General features: G+C 39.7%; 1 protein-coding gene across 3 annotated transcripts; it reads right to left on the reverse strand.

The window, feature by feature from the left end:
- Positions 1-1,110: 1,110 nt before the first annotated feature.
- pam (peptidylglycine alpha-amidating monooxygenase) lies at positions 1,111-26,232 on the reverse strand. Of its 3 annotated transcripts, none has more exons than XM_084571620.1 (26): positions 26,058-26,232; positions 23,823-23,936; positions 23,608-23,736; positions 22,427-22,547; positions 21,786-21,843; positions 21,036-21,123; positions 19,718-19,809; positions 19,271-19,354; positions 18,042-18,090; positions 16,755-16,822; positions 16,144-16,224; positions 15,984-16,060; positions 15,080-15,183; positions 14,507-14,697; positions 14,345-14,404; positions 9,765-9,894; positions 9,420-9,536; positions 9,263-9,335; positions 8,889-9,099; positions 8,205-8,408; positions 7,663-7,778; positions 6,909-7,002; positions 6,716-6,766; positions 5,863-6,108; positions 5,622-5,681; positions 1,111-4,057 (listed from the first exon to the last, which is right to left on the reverse strand). In XM_084571620.1, exons 3-26 carry the CDS (start codon positions 23,700-23,702, stop codon positions 3,876-3,878), a joined length of 2,652 nt encoding a protein of 883 aa, XP_084427746.1. In that variant the 5' UTR covers positions 23,703-23,736; positions 23,823-23,936; positions 26,058-26,232; the 3' UTR covers positions 1,111-3,875. The 3 variants fall into 3 exon arrangements, with proteins under 3 accessions (XP_084427746.1, XP_084427744.1, XP_084427745.1); XM_084571618.1 differs by having other exon boundaries at positions 7,663-7,781; XM_084571619.1 differs by lacking the exon at positions 26,058-26,232 and having other exon boundaries at positions 7,663-7,781; positions 23,823-23,959.
- Positions 26,233-26,237: the final 5 nt, after the last annotated feature.

A 26,237-nucleotide genomic window follows, 5' to 3' on the forward strand; every position in this document is an offset into this window, starting at 1 on the left:
AAAACATTATATCGTACTGAATTTAACTGAATTTACCCCATTCCCTAAGTCGAACCCTCACCCTAAAACTAAGTCTTAACCCTCATTTAAAGGGTTAACTCTGAGTGGTCCTGCATTTTAGTCCCTACAGAGTAGTCGGCCAACATAAATGTTGGAAAAACCTAAAGAGCCCACACAAGCACACAAAATAATCCCAGGTTCAACAGTTTTCCTCCATCACTGCTTTTTGGGTAGATGTGCACATGATGCATTTAGACAGTTACACATTTTGTGTTCATGTCTGTGAAGGTTCTCATCCACCCAGGTCATTGAATGTCCAAAAAACCCAAAACTGAAACAAGGGCATCTGGACTTTGTGGTTTTCTAGAACGAACAGAGAAATGAACAGAGAGGAAGAGAACAACAAGAGCGAAAATATGTCATCCACTGCATGGATCCACTTTATATGGCTGGAGTACTAGAAAAACTGAAAAGAATAATCAAATAAACACTGCAATCAGATTCACTTCAAACCTGCTGAGGCAGAAACTTGATCACCCTGAAGACAAATCACCCAGACAAAAACAGATTAATGTAGTGGATGTAGTTCAGTGCAGTGAGGAATGTACAGAGACTTGTACGTTCAGGAAACTAAACAACCCATTCAAAAACACATTACTCATCACAGGAGAGCCAGCTCCTCAGGCCAGGCCTCAGCTGCCCACCTACACCTGAAGGAAAAGGGACACTTCAAGGACTACTAGGTAAGTAGAGACCCTAGTCATGCATGTTTCAGGTGGGCACCACAGACGCCCCTAACAAAACACTAACTGCCCACCAGTGTTTTAGAACTGAAGAAGTTAGGTGAGTGATGAAACACCTTCAGGAAACTCTGCAGTTCCAGTTGCTTTGCTTTGTTTCTAGGATATTTTGTGTTCCTCAGCCTTCAGGGCAACATAGACAGCTAGATGCATATTGTTTAAAAAGGGGAATAAGGGTAGAATTAGATGATCAGTTGCAGCCCATAAGCGAGAGAGAGTGAGTGTGTGTGTAGAGCTCCCAAGGCTAATTCAAATAACTGATGTCAAAGAATGTATATTCACTATAAAAATCACCTCCGTGACATTGCGGTGCTTTGCAGACACTTTATTACACAAATAACATAGTTGCTGAAAATAGTACTCTTGCAGCATAACCAGTGTGTCACAACAAATATATAGCCAACATGTGACTGTTACATCAGAAATCTATGGCATGCTGTTAAATAAATGATTGATTCAAACTTCATGGGAATATGGAAAGAAATATTTGAAAGTATTTGACAAAGATCTGAAAGGTAAAAATAAAAAGATGGAGCAAATAAAACCTGAGCAATATAACTGAATGTTCTGGATGGATAAACACCAGTCTTCATCCCAGCTCGTTGTTTCCTGTGTGTGTGTGTGTGTGTGTGTGTGTGTGTTCTGTGTACAATGTGTTTTTGGGCCACTTTGTTTTTCTTTCATTCTGCTCCCATTAGTTCATAAAATCATTTGGCATTTTAAGGTAAATCTGAAGTTGGCAGCACAGAAAATATGAAATGAATAAAGGAATTCCGCACTTTCTAATCATGACTAATTGGTGGTTAAAACCATTTCCAATAAACATACATGGTCCCACCACTATTCGTCCTCTTTCCTACTGTGCAGCTCCTGACACAGTATCGAAATGATCCTCCATAACACAGCTGCTGTTAATAGGTGTATTTAACTCCTGTGTTGTGTACTCTGCGAAAGGATTGCAGTTTTTAAAAGTGTATGATTCACAGTGAACAAAGGATTAGGACTGGATTACACGGCTTATAAAGATCCTTTAACCTGCAGAGATGCTACTGATGACAACCAAAGAAAAACATCTAAAGGGACCACACAAGCCGTTTCACGTTTTGGCCTGTTTGCTACAAATGGGATACTTTGAAATCCAACTAACTAACCTGAGCTATGCTGTTTTTACTGTTCCAGGTATCCACTAACTTCCATAGGATTCTTGTAAAACACTCGTCATTGTTACAGAGCTGAAGCAATAAGATGATTTAGTTTTTTAAATCACTTAACATTAAGTGAAATGAAAAAAATCCACAAATATATTCTTGAACTGTCTATGATAATCACTGGCACATTTAGAATTGGCTGGATTATTGGGACAGAAGAAACAAGACTTGAATATTTGAATATTTGAGTTTGGCCTCTGGGGGATAAAGATGGAACTTCATAGCTTGAGATTTAAATGAAAGGAATATGGATCAAATAATTTAGTTGATGCTGAGCATTAACAACAATAACATTCACTGCCTTTATCTATGCAAGCTAATGGTTTATAGGCAAGATGCTACAGAAACAGACTGATGTGGTCCCTTTAAGCCACAACCACAGAGTGTAAATACATTTTATAGACACACTCCATGGTCAACACATGTAAGAAGCATGAAGCAACTGTTTTTCAGTTAAGTTAGCTGTTGGAGAATGGCTGATTGGCATCAAACACACACACATTCAGACATAAATATACATCTATTATATCAATTTTCTGTTCACTTGAAGGGAAGAGAAATCTGTATAGCACAAGCTCTACTAGCAGCAGTTGTTTTTTTTTTTTATCTCATGGTACATGTTGTAATGGCAGGTGATAAACAAAGGCAAAATACAAATGTAAAAAGGCACAGAAGTACAAGTGAAATGACACTGAACTGAAACATAAACAGTTATGTTGAACGAATGCTTGTGTAGTGTTACTATATGGAAGAGATTTATGTGAGGAAGTTTTGCTCTTTTCCAGGAAAAGAAAACTGGATATACTCTATTGGTGCTGAGAGATTATTCGTTTATAAAATCCCAATGAGGCCGCAAGCTTCCCGCATCTTATCCTGCTTCATTGAATTCTTGCTTCGATACTGAAATGCTGTGGAAAAACTGTTTAAGTCCAGTTCTGAAAGTGCAGATAAAAATAGCAAAATAAACATTCAACTACTTAAATTATGGCATCAATTTTCAATCAGTGCTCTATTTAAATGGAGGCAGGACAGTGACCAACTGTTGGCATGGTGCATCAAACCACAGCTAAGGCCAGAGATTTAATAACTGTAAAACTTTTCTTAAGTCTAGAGAAGTAATTTTCCATCACAATGTAAATTCTGTGAATTCTTCAGGGTTAAGAACTAAAGTATCTGTGTTGCTGGAACAACAATCACAACACAGAAGCAGCATGTGCTGGTCATAGTGCCACCATGAAAACAGAACCCTTAAGGTTTTCAAACAGGTCGCTTTGAGTGCAAATGAGTAATACATTAATTGAATAAAGGTGAAATATTTGACCACATTTAAGTCGTAGAAATTCCAGTCATCACGTGAAGTTCTTCATGAGTTTAAATAAAAATCCAGTAATGGGATGAGATTTGAGTTTTACCGTTTCCAATACAAAACTATTTACTTTAGGAAATTTCTTTGATTTCCTCTCATTTTGAGACAATGTCTAAAACAAGGGAATGCATGAATAAAAAGTAGAATTATCTCAACCCATTAGCAGATTTGTTTTCTCGTCTTAAGGCTGAATCTGACTCCAGATTTCTCTAACGTTTGTCCTGTGGACTGTGCTAATCGTTTCGATAAAAGCAAGTTTGATTCGCGCAGAACAAATAGGGATGTGGGTGAGTCGTGTCACCAAGGCTGTATCAGGACCACGGGCGGTTTAAATTAAGATTAAATAAATTAAATCTAAATTACGGCCAAATTATATTCATATACAATATCATATTTAAATATATAAACAGTAAGATTGGCAGCTGACACAACAGTTACACATGATGAATAACCACATCTCAGCAAGGTAAGCAGAATGTTGGCGGCCGGGCTCCGGAGCGTCTAAGAGGAAGACTGAGGAGGAGGCGGCAGAGCAGAGTACTCCTCGTTTTCAGAGTCGCTGCTGTCCTCATCGTTCCTCTCTTGGTCGCTGCCTTCAGTGCTCAGCTGATCAAAGCCCTGACGAGTGTAACCCTTATGGGATGCAAAGAAGTTCCCCAGGTTCAGACTGCCCACTGCTTTACCTGGACAGAAGGAAATCACCAGAGAGGACAAAAATTTAAGGATCATCTTATTTATATAAAGACCCTCCTCAAGGAAGATTTGCGCCTCCAGTCTTCAAAAAAGGCTCACTTTTTAATCAGAGTACAGCATCAAGTCAGTTAAACCTCTGGGATATTGATGAGGTCAGTTAAGTAGCAGAGGGGGGTGTTAATCAGTTTCATTAACACTGCATTTGGTGTTAATGAAATTAACAACGGGTGGATTAGAGGGTCAACAAAGAGATGACCCCAAAAACAGGAATGGTTTAACAGGTGGAAGCTACTGACATTTCTTCCCTCCTCATCTTTTCTGACTGTTTTTCACCAGTTTTGCATTTGGCTAGGGTCAGTGTCACTACTGGTAGCATGAGGTTGCACAGGCATTCACACTCCTCCAGGATGGGTCATCGATACGTGACATTGCTAGGCGGTTTGCTGTGACTCCCAGCACAGTCTCACAGGAGACAGACAGTTACTCTAGGAGAGCTGGACAGGACCGTAGAAGGTCCTCAACCCATCAGCAGGACCCGTATCTCCTCCTTTGTGAAAGGAGGAACAGGACGATCACTGCCAGAGCCCTACACAATGACCTCCTGACGTCCTCTAGTGGGCTTTGTACTCACTGCCCTGCACCGTGGAGCTCCATTGGCATTTGCCATAGAACACCAGAGTTGGCAGGTCCACTACTGGCGCCCTGTGCTTTTCACAGATGAGAGCAGTTCACCCTGAGCACATACGGCAGACATGAAAAGGTCTGGAGAAGCCGTGGAGAATGTTATGCTGCCTGTAACAACATTCAGCATGAAAGGTTTGGTGGTGGGTCAGTGATGGAGGGAGGCATATCCATGGAGGGACACTCAGATCTCTACAGGGTAGACAACGGCACCCTGACTGCTTTCAGGTATCAGGATGAAATCCTTAGGGTTCCTCCTGGTGTACAACAATGCCCGGCCTCATGTGACGAGACTATGCAGGCAGTTCCTGGAGGATGAAGGAATTGACACCATCGACCCCAGGACACCACCTGCCGTCTCATTAGGAGCATATCTGGATGTTGTCAGGCCATACAAGCTATTTGCTTTTCGGAGTGTCTTTGAATTCAGGCTTCTATAGGTCGATCACTTTCATTTCCATCAAGCAATGTGACAACACATTACCCAGTCCATATCAGTATAGATAGCCAGCATGATGTTTTCCCATTGAGATATGATGTATTTTCAAAGTGCTTAAAATGTTGATCTTTTCTTTACAATGTTTTGTCCACCCCAGCTTGCCAGTCTTTGTGACAACCATCCTCTAATATATAACCGTATGCTTCAAATCCAAATGAATTTATTTCCACTTGCTAAACTTTGATTCAGATCATATTAATAATCACTGTCAGTTACATATTTAATTGAAAACATTCAAGCAAATGGATCAGTTACTGGGAAATAAACAGTAGCTGTCAAATATATGTAAATACAGAGGTAACACAAACCGTGAGCAGGTCAGAAATTATGTAAAAAACACAATGTAACTCTTCTTAATGTCCTAAATAACTTACCTCTTATTTTTCCCAAGATCCCTCCCACAGAGCTGGGTTCACTTTTCACCTCACATCGGCCTGCAAATAGGATATAGTTATTCTGGAGGATGACCAAATATCAAAGTACAAATGACAACAAAGCAAACAGAGCAGAGCAATGTGCAGCCATTATGGGCAAATCAGTCTCATTTATTTGTCGTGCTCAATTTGTGTTTTGGAGTTCATCTGCACACTGCCTCGTGGTGACCATCATACATACTGTTTTTCCTCCAGCAAATGAAGACTCCTACGGAGATGACAACCACCAAAGGTATGAGCAGCAGGGTGGTGATGACGGCCGGGAGTAGACCCCCCTCTTTGTTTGGCTTTGCTGCACTCTCCTTCTTCTCCTCGCTTACGACTCTTTGATGAGCTGGTTGATTCACCGTTTTCTGCCCTTGGATTGCCACTGGATTTGATATCTTGTGATCGGGATTCAGCTTGGTTTGGACGATTGTCTCTATTTCTGCACAGACAGAGATGCTATCATTAACAGGGTTCCCACCAGGCTTTGTACTGCCTGAACTAAATGACCAGATACCAGACTATGGGCACAGTTTGTGGTCATCGAGATTTTGTGCTGGTAAAATGATGCCCAGAAACAGTTTAAAAGTGTGCAGTTGTAAATTAGTATCTACAAACCAGTTAAGTAACTCTGCATGGAAAACTTGCAATTTCTATTTGTGAAAAAAGAAAATGCCACATGGATGCATGTGTAAAAAAAAAAGTAGAAAACTCAGCACACAACCTCAAATTATGGAATAAGTAGTGAACATCACTTTACAAGCTCTAAATCATGTTGACCCTAATGTGAGTCAGACAGACAAATTTCACATTCAGAAAAAGACAAACTGCAGGAGTGAGGCTTGCATGGTTCACAATGTTCTACTACTACTATGTTGCCTCTTTGCATGTCCATTGCACAATCTGAACATTCTAAATACATCACACAGGGAGAGGGAGCAGTAGTTGGGGAGTGAATGCTGGATGCTGATGTCACATTGTAAATACTATCTGTAAGGCAGCAGGCTGGACCCCCAGCAGCCAACTCCTTAAAACTCTACACAACTCACCTGCAAGTTCCTGAACCTCAATTCCAGCTTTCTTGACAGAGCGATGAGACTCTGAAAAATTAAGTTGAAAAAAAGCACAATTTTTTTTCCCGTTTTTTGTAACAGAATTTCACTTAACACGTATTATCAAAATGTAACACGTATTTGATCATTTATCAATTTATCATCACGGTTTCAATGAAGACGAGCTTACTCTCAGAGGTGAACTTGAAGACTGATTTAGTGCCTACATCCCCGACAAATATGCTGCCATTTCTTTCAACTATGTCGTGAGGCATCTTAAACTCCTGCACAGAGAGGAGAACACAGATTAGTGACAAAAGCCAATAAATTGATCCACCATCAATTTATCACAATGCTCTGTATGATTCACAAAGGTAGGTGATGAGTGTGCAGACTTGCAACACTTGGCTGAGGTTTGTGTAATATACCATGGTCAAATTTCACCTGTTTGCTTTAGGAAACTCAACCAATACAGTGTATAAACATAAGGAAGTGGATGGAATATTATATCCATCACATACAAGCAGAGGAAGTCAAAACCCTATACCAACAAATGCCAGTGTTTGACCTGGCTGATAAAAAAAGCTTTATCCTGAGTAGTCTCTAGGATATGCACATGACTGACTGTTCTCAAATAATTATTATATTGTTGCGGTGCTATGTGCGTGCATAATGGCTGTGATGTTTTTCAACGAAGGTTAAGCGCATCCTCAAGATTCTATATAGTAGGGGCAGTGTCTTGCTCAAGGACCCTTTGCCATGTGGCATGCATTCTGGGGATTGCGGTAAATGTTGGATAAATGTATGGCATGTTTCAGAGACTTATGTCCTTCATCATGCTTGAGTTCTCAAATGTGATGCAGCTGTTTGTGGAAATGCAAAGTTAAAGCACCTAATGTCTATGTATGTGTCAATGTAAGTGTTTTATCTTGTGGTGTGCTTACCTTTTTGTTCGGGCTAAAGGTATCCAAAATGTCCTTGGTTGAATAATTTATAACAAAACCTCTGAGTGGAACTGAGCGATACGGAGATTCCCCATTTACTGCGTAGATCAAGCCATCTTCTAGCATGCACAAACACAGAACAAAGGAAATAACTTAACTGTTATTGCAGCGAGGACAACGCATTTAGCCCCTACTAATGGCCGCACTCTAAAAACAGCGGCTTCTGCATTTCCATTAATGCAAATCAACATCTCTGTTTGATCCTCTCTGTCTTATGCTGTCATTATGGTGGCATCAGTGTTTTCTCAGTGCTCACAAATTTAATTCAGGACATTATACAACTTTATACAACACACACTGGGCAGTCCTAACCAACTGCCCCTTTAATCTTTCAATAGAGCATGAGTGTAATACATGTAAAATTAAGCGGGATCTCCATTAAGGGAAGACAAAACACAATATTAAAACAGTTCTGTAGCCACAGTTTGGCAGAGCGACAAGAAAAACAAAGAGAGACAGGGGGACATGATGTGATGACTCACCTCCTGCAGGGCGGTAAGTGATGGCAAACACCTCCCCTCCAAACTCGTCCTTCTTTATTTCCTTGACAAACTCTCCGGTCTCAGCTATGAAGCACTGGATGCGTCCGTTCTCCCTGTCTGCCACACAAATTTCCTTTCTGTCGGGAAGGAAGACGAGGCTGTGTGGGATGTTGAATGGTGTGCGCCTTCTCCTGTCTGACGTGCCTTCAGTCAGAAAAATAAGACGGATGAATATGTGCCAATTGTTTCCAGTGGTGTACTGGTGGCAGTGACGTGTGAACCTTTTCTTGCTTATTGACCACCAAGGCCTTTCTTGTATGTTTGACCCTATACTAGCCGGTACAGCAACAAGGCTTAGTGAAAATGAATTCCCCTAGAGATAAAAACAAATATTTGAACAAATAATTGAACCAATATTAAATTAAACGTTACGTCAAGTATAAGCAATAATACAACTGTAATACTCACACTTTAATAAGCAGAGAAAGAAGCTTTAAAGAAATAACACTACAGAATGTGCAATATAGTATATTGCTTTTGGCAGCTGAAAGAAATCCAACTATATCAAAGTGTCATGGTTGCCTCTTTCAGTGCAAGAGAAATATTGAGTTTCCTGGTTTAAAAATAGCCAAAGGTAACTATGTGCTATGTGGTATGTGCGTGTGTGTGCTCAGAGTCTAATACCTGCACCCCACTCAGATAGGTATTTGCCATCAGCGGAGAACTTCAGTATCCTGGCATTGCAGTAGCCATCGGACACGAAGATGTTTCCAGTTTCAGTGTCTACTGCCACATCAGTGGGCTTGCAGAAGTGGTCCTTGTCACTTCCTGGTGTGAAAGCCTCTCCCAGTGCCACCAAGGTCCGGTCTTTGCCATCGCTGCTCACTTTTAACACCTGATGAGAATACAGAGGAAGGAGTGTTCAAAATGCTCAAGTGTTCTCAGTAAACATATTTCCTTTTTGTAAACCACTGTGTATTTATGTTATGACTAATTATTTTTTAGGCTACATGAATGACTTAAATCCACAACATACTCAGTTTCCAGCTGCAGCTTACCTGATGGAGAGCCACATCAGTCACCCAGTAATTATTCTCCTTATCTGTAGTTATTCCGTGAGGCAAGTAAAACCTACAACATCAGAGAAACACATGAGTGACTTGACATACTTGACTCTGATTAGAATTGTGGAAAAGGAAACACACAATCACTTACATGTTTCTGCCAGAAGCCTTCAGGATGCTGCCATTTGCTGGGTCCACAACCAAAATGGTGGACTGTTGAATAGGCCCTTTGGACCTCTGCTGGTATACAGCCTGGTTGTTAAAAGAACTGAAAACAAATAAAGCAGTTAGTTCCACTGACCAGGGGTTTGGTATTTCTTTTTTCACATTAAATCTGATCTATTATGGGGTGCTCATCCTTAAATCCACTTTAGTCACATTGATGCTCATGATTATTTAATTCCTTTTTGGCTTGTAACATAACAAAATGTGGAATAAGTTTGAAGAGCTGTGGATACTTTCCGGATGAACTGTATCATGAGTGAAAGCGACTTACTCTGTCCCCCAGCGGTGGTCACCTCTGTGGAAAATTACCAGGTTAGAATCTGAGTCCAGGGCAAGTCCTGACACCTGACCCAGCTGGAGAGTACTCTGTGGCCATGCTGAGACTTGCTCCAGATGGTAGTCTACACACACACAGACATATCGATGAGTTGAGGTATTCAGCATGACATAGAAGAAACGCAAATATAATGGTGCAATGAGGTCACATGGATACAAATAGATGGCAAAAATGTGTGCCTTACATAGAAAATATGACACGACTACATGTATACTGTATATACTGTACATGTACCTAGTATATGTGTGTATATATATATATATATATATAAATGTACATATACATGTATGTATGTATGAATAAAGTGGCCGGATAGCTCAGTGTGTAACAACACTGATTTCTGTATGAGCCGAGGCTGGAGCCTGGCAGCACAAATGAACCAGCTGCTCATGGATGGGACCGGTCCCAAGTAGGTACATGGATAAATACACAAGGGCCTAGAAAGGAACCAGGAACACGAGAGGAGCAAAGCAGCAGCTACTGTTACATAGAGCAGTCACTTGGGACTCTAAGACCAGACAGACAAGCTTCCCTAATCCAATATGTGGGCTATAAACACCTATGTCCTGCCAGTCATCAGAGCCACTGTCAAGGATGGACATACATGGAACATACAGGAAACATAACAAAGTCACCGGCATGGTGTATTGAAACATCTGTGCCAAGAATGCACTGGAAGTCCTAAGCTCAAAATGGGAGACACTTCTGAAGGTGGTTGAAGATTAATGACCAAGCTAAGATCCTGTGAGATGTTCAGATACTGACAAACAAACTAGTGGTGGCTCGACAACTGGACATAGCAGTGGTGGACCAAACAGCAGAAGAGGACTGTGATAGATGTAGATGTTGCTAATAGAATCAACAGATCCCTTTCAGTGCATTGTTGGAAGCAGGGATTGTTGTCGGCTATCATGCTGAAAAAAAAAAAAAAAAAAAACATAGCATGAAGCAAAATATTTAATTTATAACTAATCTACGTTCCAACCCTCACTGATGGATATAAGCTTTGTGTGGTGACAGAATGGAGCAATGTATTATTCCGAGCAAAGCACTCAGTACCATGCCTGTATTATTCCTAATTAGCAGCAGCTTGTTGCGATTTCCATTAGCAAACTGGTCTCAGCTGTTTCATTTATGTTCCACCACAAGCTGCTTGGCTACCAGCTGACTAGTGACATCCAATCACATTCACATTTTTACAATAACGTTCATAATGTCATGCCACTCACTACTTTTCTGTTGTGCTCATGCCAGTGTTAAAAGGCAATAAATCAAAACAGTAAGTCAACGCTGCACAGATGTTACCTTAAAACACAATATAAATGGAAAAAAAACACAGAATGGGTAATAAGCTACTGTTTGATGTGTGTAAAATAGGGTACCCTAGAAGCAGGATGTATATCGTCTTTTGAGACTTCTTGATGACAGCGTCCATGCTGCTAGCATAGGTTTTACGAGAATAGGCTTTACCTTGTGTGTGTCAGGGTGTTTGAGATCAAAGGTTTGATAGGAGTCAGGGTGATTATGAAGCATTTGGCTTCAGCTTCAGTAAATATGCCAGTGCAAAAAGATAAAAACGCTGTGTTGTGCTTGTCTACCTTCCTGTACTCCTCTGTGTCTGAACTGACACACAGACCTGAGTGCAGGAGTGGAGGATGAGGTGAAGCAGATTATTTCCAGGGATGCCGTTGGTAATGTGATGTCTGAGGTAGCATGGGTGAGGGGTAAATGGGTCCTTCTCAAACCCACAGTAAAAGTCGATCTACATTAAACAAATGCTTTTCTCAGTTTCAGCGCTATATATGTGCTATAGCTGTTGATTTATCCTACCTAAACTACCATGAGTATTTTATTCATGCTTGATTGTCAAAGCACTTTGTAAACGCTGTTTTTAAAGGTGCTATATAAATAAAGGTATTATTATTATTAAACAGCGCTTTTAAATAAGGCTTTTCATACTATAAAATCTTTAAAATCTTTAAATACTGGTGTTCCAATGTGCATCATCAGAAACTATGGCAGGAAAATTGACATTCAGTTGCTCACATACAATCATGTTTTTTTTCTTTTTACCAACTATGAGGACTTTTCATCTGGTTGTTCTCAGACAGCTGCACACGTATATGAACACAGGGCAATTCAAACACCATGAAAAAGTATTTAGTGACACATTGTGCCGGATTTGCTCTGCGTCACGCAAAGGAATTAAAGGAATTAAAGGTTCTTACGAATGTTTACATTTTATCTGTTTTGCGCATGTCCACAAGTACACAAATGCGAACACATTCCTGAGAACAGTTTCACAGGATAGCAATGCGCCAGGATTTACAGCAATGTGCAAACACAGACAAATAAGTAGACTGGGTTGGAAAAAATGCAGGATTCAAAGTCCTCAAAGAAGTGCAAAACAAAACTCTGGACTTAAGTCATAATAAGTTCTTACAGGGCATACAAACGAGGTATCAGGCACTACAAGGTTAAAAAAATGCAAGGGGCTGCTTTGGTGGAGGCCAGGTAACACTGTCCATGAGTGACAGAAAAAAAGGAGGAGGACAAAAAAGTGAGCAGGAAACACAGGATGCAACAGCCAGAGAGTACGAGAAACATGGGAAGCTCACGTCAAAGCACAACTGGTTTAACAATATGTGTGTATTTTCTCCACACATTGATTTTTTTCATTTGTTTAATTTCATAATGACACAGCTAACTCGCATGTAAAACTGAAAGGGTGTCCCAACATATATGGAATGGGCATGTTTTACTGCTGAAGAACACACACAAACCAAAAAAGAAGGGGTATGTTTTCAGCACCAATGACGACAACAATACAGCATCCAGGACCCACCTTGTCCTTCAGCTAGCAGCTTGCTTCGTGGTGGCTTGGCCGTGGCCTCAAGCTGCAGGAATTTGTGAACTCTGTCCCTCACCAAGACAGGATCCTCCCTGGTATGGAAGGCTAGTGTAGAACTAGGGAAGCCCAGGTCTTTCTTTTGCAATAATCTATCAATCTCAGCCACCAACTCAGCCTGGGCTCTCTGCATCTCACTGGGGTTGTATTTATGAATTTGAACTACATCCTTACTCTGGCCTAGCAGCTTTGACATAAGAGAATAGAAGTCACCTGCACAGACAGACAGAGAAGGACAGGAAAAGGTGGAAAGAAAAGACAAGAAGACTGTAGGCTATGAGCAAAGTCCACACAGGGCACATTTAACAGTGCTGTTAGAAAAGCTGGTATAATATGTCACTGCAAAAAGATAATCATTTGCTGTCCACAACATGGACTATAATGTAATAGTAAGTTAGATTATGAGTTCTAGCAGCTACATTTTGGCCCCATGTGGACCTGTTTGTGGTGTAACCTAAAGTTCCAAGTACTCTCGTGGGGTGTGCGCCAACAAACACCTGTCATGCATTTTCAATAAAGTATATCTGATCCTTCTCATTTTGTAAAACACAGCAACGCACAACTGACCAACAGTAATTGGCACACAGATTAATGGACTGTCAAAAATGACAAATGATAAAACTGAAGTCACACAAACCCATTGGTCTTAAAACATCTCATCCCCTTAAGGCCAGACACCACCACATACTCACGCTGGATTACTTTGTAACATCAGCAAACATCGGTGTTTCTCATCATTTATAAGGCAAAATTATAACATAGGATTTTAAAATGTAAAATCCTGCCTCTGAATAATGTGAACGGCTCTGTGTCTCATCCTTTTCCAGTACCTCTAGCAACACACCCCCACCAACACAGCCCTTTGCCTTGGTCATTGTTAACAGCTAACAGGTTTATATTACCCCTTCAGAACAAGAACAAGGAGAACTACTTTTGGAAAAGTGACAATTTCAGCCCAACTTGTCTGTCAGCTTAAACATTCAGTATATTGAACATTTCTTTCCCCTCAGACATCAACACCACAGTATAGCCATTAACAGCATTTATACTGGTGCATTCCTTACATCTGATCTGAAAATAAAACACCCTTTGAAAGTCACTGTTACAACTGTACTGTTATTAGGTAATGCCATTAATACACTGAATCAACAAGTACCCATATGCAAGTGTTTGTACTTCGTCTGACATAAAGGGGTAAATAGTAGTATATACATTCACATACATACTACACAATTAAACACTGACAGACACTGTGCAGACACTACTGGACCAAACTTCTGTATTCCTGTTAAGACTTAATCATTATGCAACAGGACGGTAACATGCTTTAGAAACGAATACTTCTGTAAGACAGTGTTTATGATGCTACAAATGTGATTATGTGATGTATCGGTTTTTATAAATCTATGAGCACAGCATCTGACCAAACGCATCTCTAGAAGCGAATTATCTCCAGTTACAATCATGTAAAAAAGTAAGTTCATCCAAGGTTACCATATTGGCCTATTTTGTTAGTTTTTTTGTTTTTATGTATTCATGTTAACTTTCTAGTCCAGGAGGGTTTTAGCCTCGTGTAGTCCATTCAGCTATTTGTCCTCAAACTTACCCTGATCCAGAACTTGCTCTGCTCTGCTGGTATCCATTATCAATTTCTTATCTTGAACATCTTTAGGAGAAATGTTTAGTTAGAAACAAATTGAAAAGTTAAATCAAAGAAAACAAGGTGTAGGTTACAGATATGCAACATAAACAGTTGATTAATTTGTACCTGTTGAGTGTCCCATATGCATCATATTCATATGACCTGGAGCGACAGCGATGGGCACATTTGCCTCAGCTGGAATGTGATCAAACAGCCTTTTGGAGCCAGTCTCCATGCAGTTCATGAAGGGAATGGCATGTCTGCTGTCCATGTAATACATTATATAGAAGTTGCACATTTCGTCATTGGAGGTACCGCTGCAGACAAAAAAATAAAAAAAAAATAAACACTCACTCATTACAACTCTCTCTGCTATCTTCAGGAAGAAGTCTGGTAGATAAAGCCAGTCTAGAGACAGGGACCATCATTTTAGACATGGGTTTTTGTTGTGTATAATTAAAAGGCCACTACCGGAAAAAGGGTTTAAAATCAATTACGAGGCAAATAGGTAGCCAATTTAGAGACTTCAAAATGCGTGTATGCTCTCTTTCGAGTCTTCCAGTTTCAAGTCAATCCAGTTTTGAAGTAATTGTAGTTCAGATGGACACAGTTCAGGTGTACCCGAATATAACTTAAAAGGCATTTAAGAGGCATTATATCTAATCACAGAAGTAGTGTCATTACACATTAGTAACTCACCCAATATAAGTTTTGGAGGTTCTGCCCTCACCAGTAAACATACATCTGGCAGCAACGATGTCACCATCTTTCACATTCATGTCCTTGGCAGCGGGATAGAAAGCCTAGAGAGAAAACACATTTACATTCACAGCAATGAACAAACGGCACTCTACTTAAAAAACTGTTGTGATTAATGTATTTTTGGTTGAATTCAGATGTATTAGTCACAATAAACACTGTGCATCTAACCTGGTATTTATTAACTCATTAAAAATCTGGGAACACATTGGATACACTTATGGGTAACTATAACAACATTAGAATCCTAGACAGAATGGTAACTGGCTCATTAAATGATTAATGCTACTAATTAAGGTACTGTATTCTGAATGTAATACCAGATATGTATGCATCACATGTCTTTGAATTCAACAGAAGTCACAGATGCTCAAGAAAATTCTGTGTCATACGGTATGAATTATATTTGAAGCATTTGGTGACACAGTTCAAAGTATTAAATGGAGCAAGTCTTGATTATCACAAATAAAATTCAGACCAATTCAGATCCAGTATGCATAATTCTGATATCAATACATAAATAAGACATGACTTAAAACAGTGGCACTAACCGAATCGGGATTATTAAATGCATGTTGCCAGTGTTTTTTTTCCCATGCAACCAACACTCCAAAACAGTACAATCTGTAACGGTAGTTATTATATTTACTAAAATACTGACAATGTTTCGGTCCATTGACTGTTAATTATTACACTTTCTTTTGTAACAGTTCGTATTTATTTGTTACACTATGTGTACACGGACCTGCAACAATTAACATTTCTCTGGTGCCATTCAACAATATATTGACCAGTTTAGTTTCATAACTACAACGACTGAGTGTCTTCTGATGTGATGACACACCTGCGGTAGCTGAGGGGACTGCCTCCCAATCAGGCTCCACTTCCCATCACGGATCCTGTAGCCACTGACCACTTTACCTGTAAAAGAAACACTCATCTGGGCCACTGATACTGATAAAAGTTGCTCTGAAACAGACAGCAAATTCTGTTGCGTGACTCACCAAGGTGGTGTGTGTGGGTCCTGAAGGCAAACGGGTAGATAGGGTATGAAGAGTAATCGCAGGCGACGTCTGCATTTGTAACTAACAAAGACAAACAAAAACGTAAGGCCATTTCCTCTACTGTCCTTTCATGCATTCTAACAGATCAATGGAGTGTGGACCATATAGACTAACCAGACAGAATAGTGGTTAATTAAACATTACTTTCCAAAAAGCAAAGCAAAGCAAATGCATTAACACTGAGTGATCAATCTATGTCGAGATGTAGGCTTCCACTGAAAAACATTTGCTAAAGGATGATTTTCCATGAAATTTAATATGTGAGCGGCTTTATATGATATGTTGTGCAGAATATGTCAACTATATAACTGGCAACAATACCAGTAAATAAACTCAATGGTATTTTAGTGATAGTCTATAAAGCTAATGTTCATGTCCCTTCCTGGCTCCTGAATCTCTCCACCTCCAGCTGCACTGGCAGCTTTCAGTCTCAGCTCCAGCAGAATGTGCTGGAAATATGTAAATATGCAAAAACAAACAGCACTTTGCTAGCAGTTTAATGGGGTCTTGAACACTTTCAGCTAAACAAAATTAAATCTCAGAAAACATACCTCTTTTTCCTGGAAGGATAACTGTGTCCACAGACATAAGCAGGTATATACCAGCAATGAATGGCTGCCTTTGAGAAAAGAAAAAAAAAAAAAAGAGGATGGAAAGACATTAGTTTTGAAGTTAATCTCAGAGAACCAAGTTTGACAGTTCCCTCCAATTAGATCTTTTGTTTCATCATTCAAATTATAAACACAATGTGCTGAAACAACAGCTATGACGTTATGTCAACGATATCTTAAGAAGAATAAGAAGTTTTAATTGTCATTGTCTGGTCAAAAAACAACAAAATACAGTGTGGCAGCTCTTTGGTTTTGGAGCAATAAAAATAAAAACTATAGCAGCGTAAAGATTAAAAAAAACACAGTAGCAGCCATACACATTAAGATACAATATATACAATAAAAGCACACAGTAGCACACTAATAAATGTAACTGGTACAGTGAGAAAAAAATAGCAGCATTTTAAAACGATAAAAATTAAACAACAGTGCAAATGGTATCTATGTTCTATCTATGTATCTATGCAAATATGTCTATTGAGTAAAGGTGGACTGGGGAATAAATATGGGAGTTATTGCACACCAGTCTATGAAGGAGTGGTTGAAGGTGTGAGGGATTTGACGGCAGTGTGGTGAACAGACTCCACCATGAACAAGAAGAACCAACAGCAGCACTGCTTAGACAGGTCTTTCCAAGTAACGCAATGAAGTCTGATGCAGACCTTATGACTCATAAGTTAGTTGGCTATGTAGCAATGGCTTACAAATAGAGCGGATCGCATTAAGTTGATTCCAGTGATTATATGTTTGCCAAGTCTGATGTTTTAAAATAGCTGTATATGTATGTGACTTGCTCAATAAACTTTTCATCTAGCCACCTACCAAAGTGAGGCCATTTTATATAGCAAAGAACCCAGGTGTTCTTCCATTCTAAATGGTTGCTACAACCGTCGACTTAAAAACTGAGCTAAGTAACTAACTACATATTGACACCATACCTGAAGATTATTAGAAAGCAATGTTAACTTGACTGGATCTGAGAGTTTCGCTTTGGATTTAGAGATACTGAGGTAGTGAGTCTGTCTGCAGACTGACCAGAAAGCTGTTCAGCTCAACTTTGGGGTATTTTTTGCTGAGTGATGACTAACCTAGCCTGAGTGAAATGAACCCTGTTAAGGAGGAACAGACTGGACATTATGGCAACACACTACCATCCCCTGAGGTACAAACTGGTATTATGTGTTAAGATAAAATCCTTTCATACAGTTCTTTTAAGTAAGTACTTACGGTTTGGTTGTCATTCTTAACGCAAGTCCTGAGCAATCTCTATGATGATCTGAAAAACAGAAAGGAAAATAAACGGTTTATTTTTTCATCTGAATGAACACTGTAATAAATAAACAATTCATTTGACATTTACATTAACTATATTAATGAAAACACCAGCAAACACTTAAAGGTATGAGATTTATAATTAGTTTTGCTTGGGTCATGGTCACTGGTCTTATATAACGCTTTTCTACTTATTGGTACTCAAAGCGCTTCACAGTCACAATGACATCTACACACTCGTTCACACAAGCCCACACACCGTCGCCCAGCAAATCTGGGATCAGTCTAGTTCATGTACTGATGACTGAAGGTTTTGTGGACAACAGCTGCCCATAAACCAGACAGATCGTAAAATTTATAACAATCTATCTTGAGATGAATGATCCATCCAACATTTAATATTCCACTCAAAACCACAGCTGTGGACCTGGCAGTGGTGCTAGAGGAAGAGAGGAGTACCATCAGCGTCATTAAAATTCCTGCTCTGAGGAACTTGAATTTCAATGCCAGATTTTGTGCATAGTCACTCACAGACACAAACCACCACGTGCCACCCAAACCACTGCAATCTGCAAACAAAACTGTACTGAAAACACAGAACGTCATTCTTTCAAAAGATAATTCACTCATTTTGTGTTTTGATGATGGTGGTGGAGAGCACAATCTAACATGGCGGTTCACAATCTCCCATAGGTGTTCAATTGGGTTGTGCCCTGGTGGCTGTGGCCAAGACCATACTCTCTCGCTGAGAATAAGGTGAAGGATGACTCATCTGACGATATCATCTCTGTTGAACAGTGGCTATGGTTTATGTGTAACCCTCATTTTTGTAATGAGCAGTTCATGTGCTGCAGGCTTACATTAATATCCTGTTTTTAAAACAAAACTCTAAAAGACTACTCATGATGACGCAGTCCAACCATATCCTGCATTGACAAACACTTGTACTAAATGTCCAAGCTTCTCTTAAAGTAAGACATCTACTGAACTTATCAATTACATTTTTGCCATAAAAATGAAACGTGTACTGAATGAATATGAACTCAGTGGAAACAAATCTTGCGCTGTTTCTCTGCAGAACAAGATTTTAAGAGAAAAGACCTTTAAACCGAGTACAGTCATGGCATACCTGATATACTGTATGGTGGATGTTAAACTACAGACAAGATTCCGTTAGGACTCACCTTTGAAAGCAGAGACATCTCCGTAATGGATTTGCAGCACAAAGTAGGACATTCCTGAATTTTTTCCAACTTTAAATCCAACATCTGGTAATAAAAAAATAGACAAGAACACATCACATCGATATATAACCCTAAGTTAGAAACATGTACGGTATAACGTTTGAATCATTTCAATTTAACAAAAAAAGAAAGACTCGAGTATTGCACTTTTTCAAAGACATACAGAAAGTAAGTAGTGAGGCTCTGTGGAATACAAAGAGTATGTATCACAAAATATCATTTCATTCGTGTCAATTGGATGAGGGAAGAGGCCAAAATCTCAAACCAGAACAAATGACAGTGAAACTCTCTACACGGCTCAATTCAGCTAGACGTCAGTGAACAAATATGACAATTACTGAGAGATGACTGTGAGCCAACATTTGGCTATGAGAGACCTTGACATACCTTTGGGTAATTTGGTAGGTGGTGCATTCCGAGCCCAGGCATACATAATGGAGGCTTCATCCTTGCAAGTGCCCTGTACACTACCACAGTCCCTTGAGATAGAAACGACACAATCAATACCACTTTATCTTTACAACCAGATGGGAAAACAAAATGAATCACGGAGGCAGTCACAGAGCACAAACACCTGTCTCCACTTCAGTCAATTGCTGTAATGTAACCCTGCATGCAGGCACTTCTATAACAAAGAACCGGCACACAGGCAAGCAGCGAGCATTGTTTGTCAGGGAGAACCATCCATCATCATGGTACAGGAAATCCAAAAGGACAAAATCAAAGACAACTTCTGACTATCTATCATAGTCAGTTCAAGCCACAACATATTAAGCCATCATAAAGACACTACACCCATTTGTCTGTTTGTATATTCACTTCATGTGATGTTGCGTTTGTATCCATTAGCTATTCATCCTCCTTTTAGCTTGGTTTTGGTCTCAACCTGACTATGTTTACCAGCTAGTCTCTAACTCTGACTGCAGTTTGGTGTGGGGCAGGACATGTACAGTGGCTTTACTGAAAACTTCTGGAAACCAGCATAATGTGAGCACTGAGAATGAACAGTAAAAATAGTACCAATGCTGTCATTGCTTTTCATGTTTTGTGGAGCAATGTGCAAGAAAGTTATGTAAAGCTTTAATATAGAGAAGAGAGAGAATTTGAGTTCACATGTGAATTTGTGGGCTTTACAACTGGCAACAGAGTTAAAGATGTAAACTGAATATTCAGCAGTGACAGCAGTCATTGATTAAGTTAACTTTGATAACTTGACTGAGTTTCATTGTTTCTTTTGGCAAACAAGGCCTAACAACAAAGTAAAAAAGCCACACACCCCAGCAGATGGAGCTCTGTTTAACCAGATTAGAAATGTTGAATGCTAATGTTGCTTCCCTCTTCTAGTAGCAGAGCTGGGCCGTAACATGCATTTACTTGTAACGTTGGGTGTATTACTAAACCAACAGAAAGTACGCTTGTGGAGTGTTAAAGATAATGGAACATTTTCTGCATTACCGCTCTTTTCTCAACTAGTAATCATTTGAATACCTAACTGGCTTTCAAATCATTATGCGAGTGTTAAACCATAACTGCAAATATTGAACAATTAGCTGTTCTGCAGTCAGCTTGTCCTTCTACCAAATATGTCTACTGTTCCAGATACAGCATTGACAAGAGGTGCAGTAACTTAATGCAATATTTTATGTTTTTTTTTTTTTTTTTCCTGATGTTTAAAAAAAAAAAGCTATTTAAAGTTGGACATTACCAATAGTTGCGGGTGGAGACGGGGGTCTCGCAGCCAAACAGCAGCATGTGATGGACAGTGTCCATACTGGCACGTGGTGTGAAGTCCACTGTGGAGGAAAAGCGCCGTGGTTAAAATATTTAATATTTAATGAAATGCCTGGAGTTACTCTACGCAATGGCTCGGTTGTTTTGACCATTTCCGTCTCAAGTTGATTTCAGATTCAAGCACAATCTTTGGGCTGTATCCCGTGCCCTAAGGATCAGTTCATAGGGGACTGAACACATTTTATAGCCTTTCAGACTTGTGTGAAAACAGACTGGTGTTTAGATGCCAATGAGTCAGAGTGGTGAAAGAGAGAAAGAAAATTCCCTCATTTCTAGGGGTCACATTCCTGAAACATGTTTAAGAAAATATAATTAAAATCCAAACGGTTTATTTACAAAATAAAGATTTTGATGAATGTGTGTCCTGAGCCTATTTGTCAATGACTTTGAACATATTGTGTCATAAAAACTGTACACAGTAGATATATACTATAAAGTCATATCTAAAGTACTAAATTAAATACAATAAATTACTATAGGGATTCTACTGTTGCTGCTGCTGTGACTCCTGCTACTAGTACAACTACCCCCACAGCAGCTGTGCTTCAGCTGTTGATGCTACTTCAATATTATATCAATATTACATTACCATCATCTTTAGTACATTACAGCCGGTATATTGTGCGTTTGTGAACGGCAACCATTTAAAAGAATATACACTCACCAATATATGCATCCCGAGTAGTTGGAACAGGAAATGCCATGCAAAGGTAGGTGTCAGACTGAAACATTACAGAACACGACGATGACATTAATTACTGAATAACACATAGTCATCAATTTGCTTTAATGTTTAGCAGCTTCCCGTTAAATTTATATTTGGGCAGATTAAAGTTATTTAGGTCTCACCAAAAACATAGATATTTCCAAGGGCATCAGTTAGCACTGCGCCAGAACAGACCCTTATTTTATATCACGAGCTATGACTGAACAATGAAAGCTGTTTCCTTCTGACAAAATGTAGATTAGGTCCCTCACATCATGAAACACTGCACCCTATGATGAATTCACTTGACTAGTTTAGCCTCCCTCTGAAAGAAGGGTGTATTTATTCCTTCATTGTTCCCAGATCTGATTGAACGTTAGTGTTAACAAGTTGGTTATCAAAGCCATTTCTTCTTTGTCAGTCGTAGTAAAATGCAAAGTTTATGAGCTGACCTCACACCTACTATCAGTGGCAGATACGCAAAAAACTCCAAGATCCACTCGTAAAACGCATTGTCTCCTCAGATGGTACACTATCTGGCTGTGGCTTAATTAATTAGCAAGGCTACTAGAGAGTATGTTTCAGAGAAACAGACTCACCCCACCCGGTATAACACCAGGCATCCGAAGATCCACAGAGAAGTTGTTAGAGTTTGTGAAAACTGGCTGCTGCTTGGTTCTGAACGCACAGTCACTTGGGTTCAAGACATTTTCCTGAGACCTGGAAGGAACACAGTAACAATGTGTTACACTTCCTGATTTGCATCAGGATAGCAGTTACTTTACTTACTTACTACTAGCATTACTGAAGTCATATGCTCTTCACTTCAACACAATAACCATCCATTATGCAATCCATATATAGTTGGATCAGAAAATACTCAGACCCCTTCACTTTTTATATATTTTTTATATATTTTGCGCATTAACTTGCCCTACTGTTGGCTGTCTGCCCAGAACAAGTACAAAAATCAAGGGCCTTGATCAGGGAAGTTACCAAAAAAACATAAGTCACTATAGAGACAGAAGTTCTTTGCAGAAGAGGGAGAAACTGCAAAATCATCTCAGCAGCACTCAGGCCTTCATGGTAGAATGACTAAACAGAAAGCACTCTTGAATAAAGGACGTGACAGTTTACTTGTTGTCTGCTGAAACAGCCTTGGACTTGAGGAAGTTTTTGTTTAGTTTGGCAGTCCTTGAAAGAGATTAGCAAAAGCCAAGCCATAAATTGCGCAAAGACATCTGTGGAGAGACCTAAAGGTGGTTGTTCACAGATGCGTCCCAGGCAGTCTGACATAGTCGAACAAGATCTGCCAGGAAGGACGGGATAAACTGCAGAAAATCCAGGTGTGCAAAACTTCTAGAGACTTGCCCAAGAAGAGCTGCAACTGCTGTCAGAGGAGTTGCTACTCTACAAAGTATTAAATTAAGAATCCTAAAAACATGTTTTCACTTTGCCATTATTGGTGATTGAGTTATTAATGGGGAAAATTTATCTGTCTATTTAAAGTTAAACCTACAGCACAAAGTACGCAACATGAAGAAACTGTATCCAAAAATACATGCAGTCAGAAAACAGAAGTTATCATGTTGTGTTAGTTTACAAGAAAAATACATCAAGCACCTTGAAGCTTGTGGGTAAAACCATTGCCTTATACATGATAAATAACTAAGACACCAGATGTAAGAAATCAAACACTATGCTTCTAAACTGACTTATAACTGAAACTTAACATTTTAAAACCATTATTTCAAAGATTTAAAAAGAGCTTTCTTCTTACCTTTCATACCCATAGAGGAGGTTTTGTATTTCCAGGCTGTGGCTGTGACAGATGAGTGCTAGCACCACCATATAAAACACAGGGACTCCCATCATTTTTGTGGTTATCACAGCGTAATTTGCTACTGGGCTGCAAATGCATAAAAAGAGACGGTCAACACTATCCTGTGGGAGGAGCCTAGGCGGATAAACTGCAGAAAAGTGCGGCCGTCACACCTGCTTTCTTTGCTCAGCTTGAGGAGTAAGGATATGTCGGGAGGCGAGGGCAGTATTCCACAGAGACCTCACTCTTTCACCATGCTGAGCTGCAGTTTACCATGGTTTATAAATCTGTAACCAAAACAGCAGATGTTTTTAACCGACAGTCAAACTGATGTGACAACACACACACGGAACCCTGAAACAGCAGACTGTGTCAATTACATTTTACATGTCATTTTTGTTAATGGTATGCAGTTTTTATGTCCTAGTGACTCCTAAAAATACAGTTATGGCTCCCTCCCTATTTACTTAGCTAGGGGCCTGGTCTTGCTAGCCCAAAATGACCAGGATTACTGCAAAATGGTGAGATTTGCCTTAAATGACTGTGTTTTAAATCCTCATATTGGCATATGAATTCTTCAGCAATTTCCAAAAACATATTTTGTGAAATTTGACCACCAAAGTTGAATCTGTTCATCCCTGAGTCCAAGGGCACAAATTTGAGAAAAACAAAGAAAATCAAGATATCAAGTTGACATGCAGAAAGGAAAAAAAATATAATAACAGCACAGGGTCGTTAAAAAAAAAAAACACGCACACAAACACCCCTGGTGAGCAAGCAGCCACAGTGTCATGACCGATCTCGGCGATTCCGCCTTTTGCTTGCTTTTAACACACGCTAATTAGGAGACAAGCGGAACCTGTTATTAAAGATAAATATTACACAAGCAAAACCCGTTACAGTACCACAGGCTAATATGCTTCATCATCCAAACTGCTAATTGCACAACTAACTTCAGTCAGTTAACAACTAACTGACTGAGTGGCTATGTTGGATTCTGTTCCCAAATAGTTATTACTTTGACAAACCAGCGTCAGTAATCACCATAAAGAACACATGGCACAGATAATCAGCTCCTATGTCCTCAGTCACCCAAAGCATTCACCAACTTTCTTTAAATAAAATGATAAACACATCACAGCAGACCCCAGACACAAATATAAGTTTGTCTGGTATATCAATTATCCCCCACCTGTTGGAATTAGCAGACCATAGCACACTCACATTGTCCATTACATTGGAATATTCAAACGTTTCTGGTAAACAAACTCTCAACTTAGACTATTAACAATTTAAGGGACTTGACCACATCTATTCATAAATCACAGAAACATGGTCACGCCAAGCGATTTGCAAACATGGAATCATTGAATGCACCGAGACATTAAACTGATAACAGCATCACTAAGTAACAGTACACCACAATCTAAAAATAATAATAAGAGTCAGTCAACCCTGCTGCCAAACATGGAGGTCCTGCCTCGCTCATCTAAGCGTGCTAACTGCGTTATCTCACATTTAACCTGGAGTCCAGAGTGCGTTTATAAATGGCAAAGGGAAAAATCATTGAGCTTGCTTGGTGACTCATCCCTGTCATCAGAATAAGGTGGTATAACAGAGAGGGGAGGAGTGTGGAGGGGCAGCGCTGTGCTGACATCACAACCCCGCGAGGAGGTAGAGAGGAAACTATGGAAACAAGGCTCTACCCACTCATGGACCACAGCACGTACTCTACCAGAAAACAACACAGGGTTAACACTGAACACGGCCCCAGTCGCACAGACCTCTAAAACGCATTTAAATCACTTCCACATCTCAAAAAGCGATGGCAGACACGACTGCTGGTTTAATGTTCAAGTATCAGCTGGTCTATGTCAATAACAGCTAAGATGCAGCTAATGCTGGGATGAGTTCGAGGTATGAGTAAGGAGGGAAATAAATATTCACATAAACAAAACAAAATGTGTTGTATTATGTCAGTTTCAATGTGTTAAAAATATAAATAAATATAATAGTTCGCTTTGTCTTAACGCAAGGACACCTTCGACGTTTCGGATAAACAGATGTCACGCCTGAACCAAACAGGAAGCGATAAAAGAAAACAGCCATCTTTAAGCAGAGCTAAGCTATTGCTACGATGTACACACCTGGCCCTCTGTCTAGCGAGCAAAATACAAAATAAAAAGGGCAGCTAGGGTTTGCTGCAACTTCTCAACCAGCCGATAAGGTGAGCTATCTTGTCGGTATGTGTGTGCGCTAATGTTAGCCGTCGCTTGCGCTGGACTGTGTTTTGACAGGTTAGACATGACATCAAATATTAGCACTTTATTGAAGAAGTCTAAACTGTAGTCAAATTGCGACTAAGCTAGACTGGAAATTTTAAAAACATATGTGGATAGAGAGAGTACCTGTTAGCTGCCCCCGGAACGTCTTTCGAGCGCCTGTATCAAGGCGATAACCTGTGTTTCGTTGGTAATGAGCATTAACAGCAACACTTCCACTTTTCAGAATAAAAGCATCGTCTCCGCAAATGTTCAGCCCGAAATGACCGAAAAGTCTACGGCAGAGAAACAAGTGTCACTTCTTGT

This window comes from Chelon labrosus (genome assembly GCF_963514085.1).
Source record: "Chelon labrosus genome assembly, chromosome: 22".
Taxonomy (NCBI): Eukaryota; Metazoa; Chordata; class Actinopteri; order Mugiliformes; family Mugilidae; genus Chelon; species Chelon labrosus.

Bases quoted from the DNA above. Each gene is read 5' to 3' on its own strand.
- pam (XM_084571618.1), bottom strand. From the start codon at position 23,702: ATGATGGGAGTCCCTGTGTTTTATATGGTGGTGCTAGCACTCATCTGT. The intron at 14,698-15,079 runs GTGAGTTACTAA...TTTTGTCTGCAG, and splicing joins ACCTCCAAAACTTATATTGG to CGGTACCTCCAATGACGAAA. The intron at 6,767-6,908 runs GTAAGCTCGTCT...TTAATTTTTCAG, and splicing joins CTTCAAGTTCACCTCTGAGA to AGTCTCATCGCTCTGTCAAG.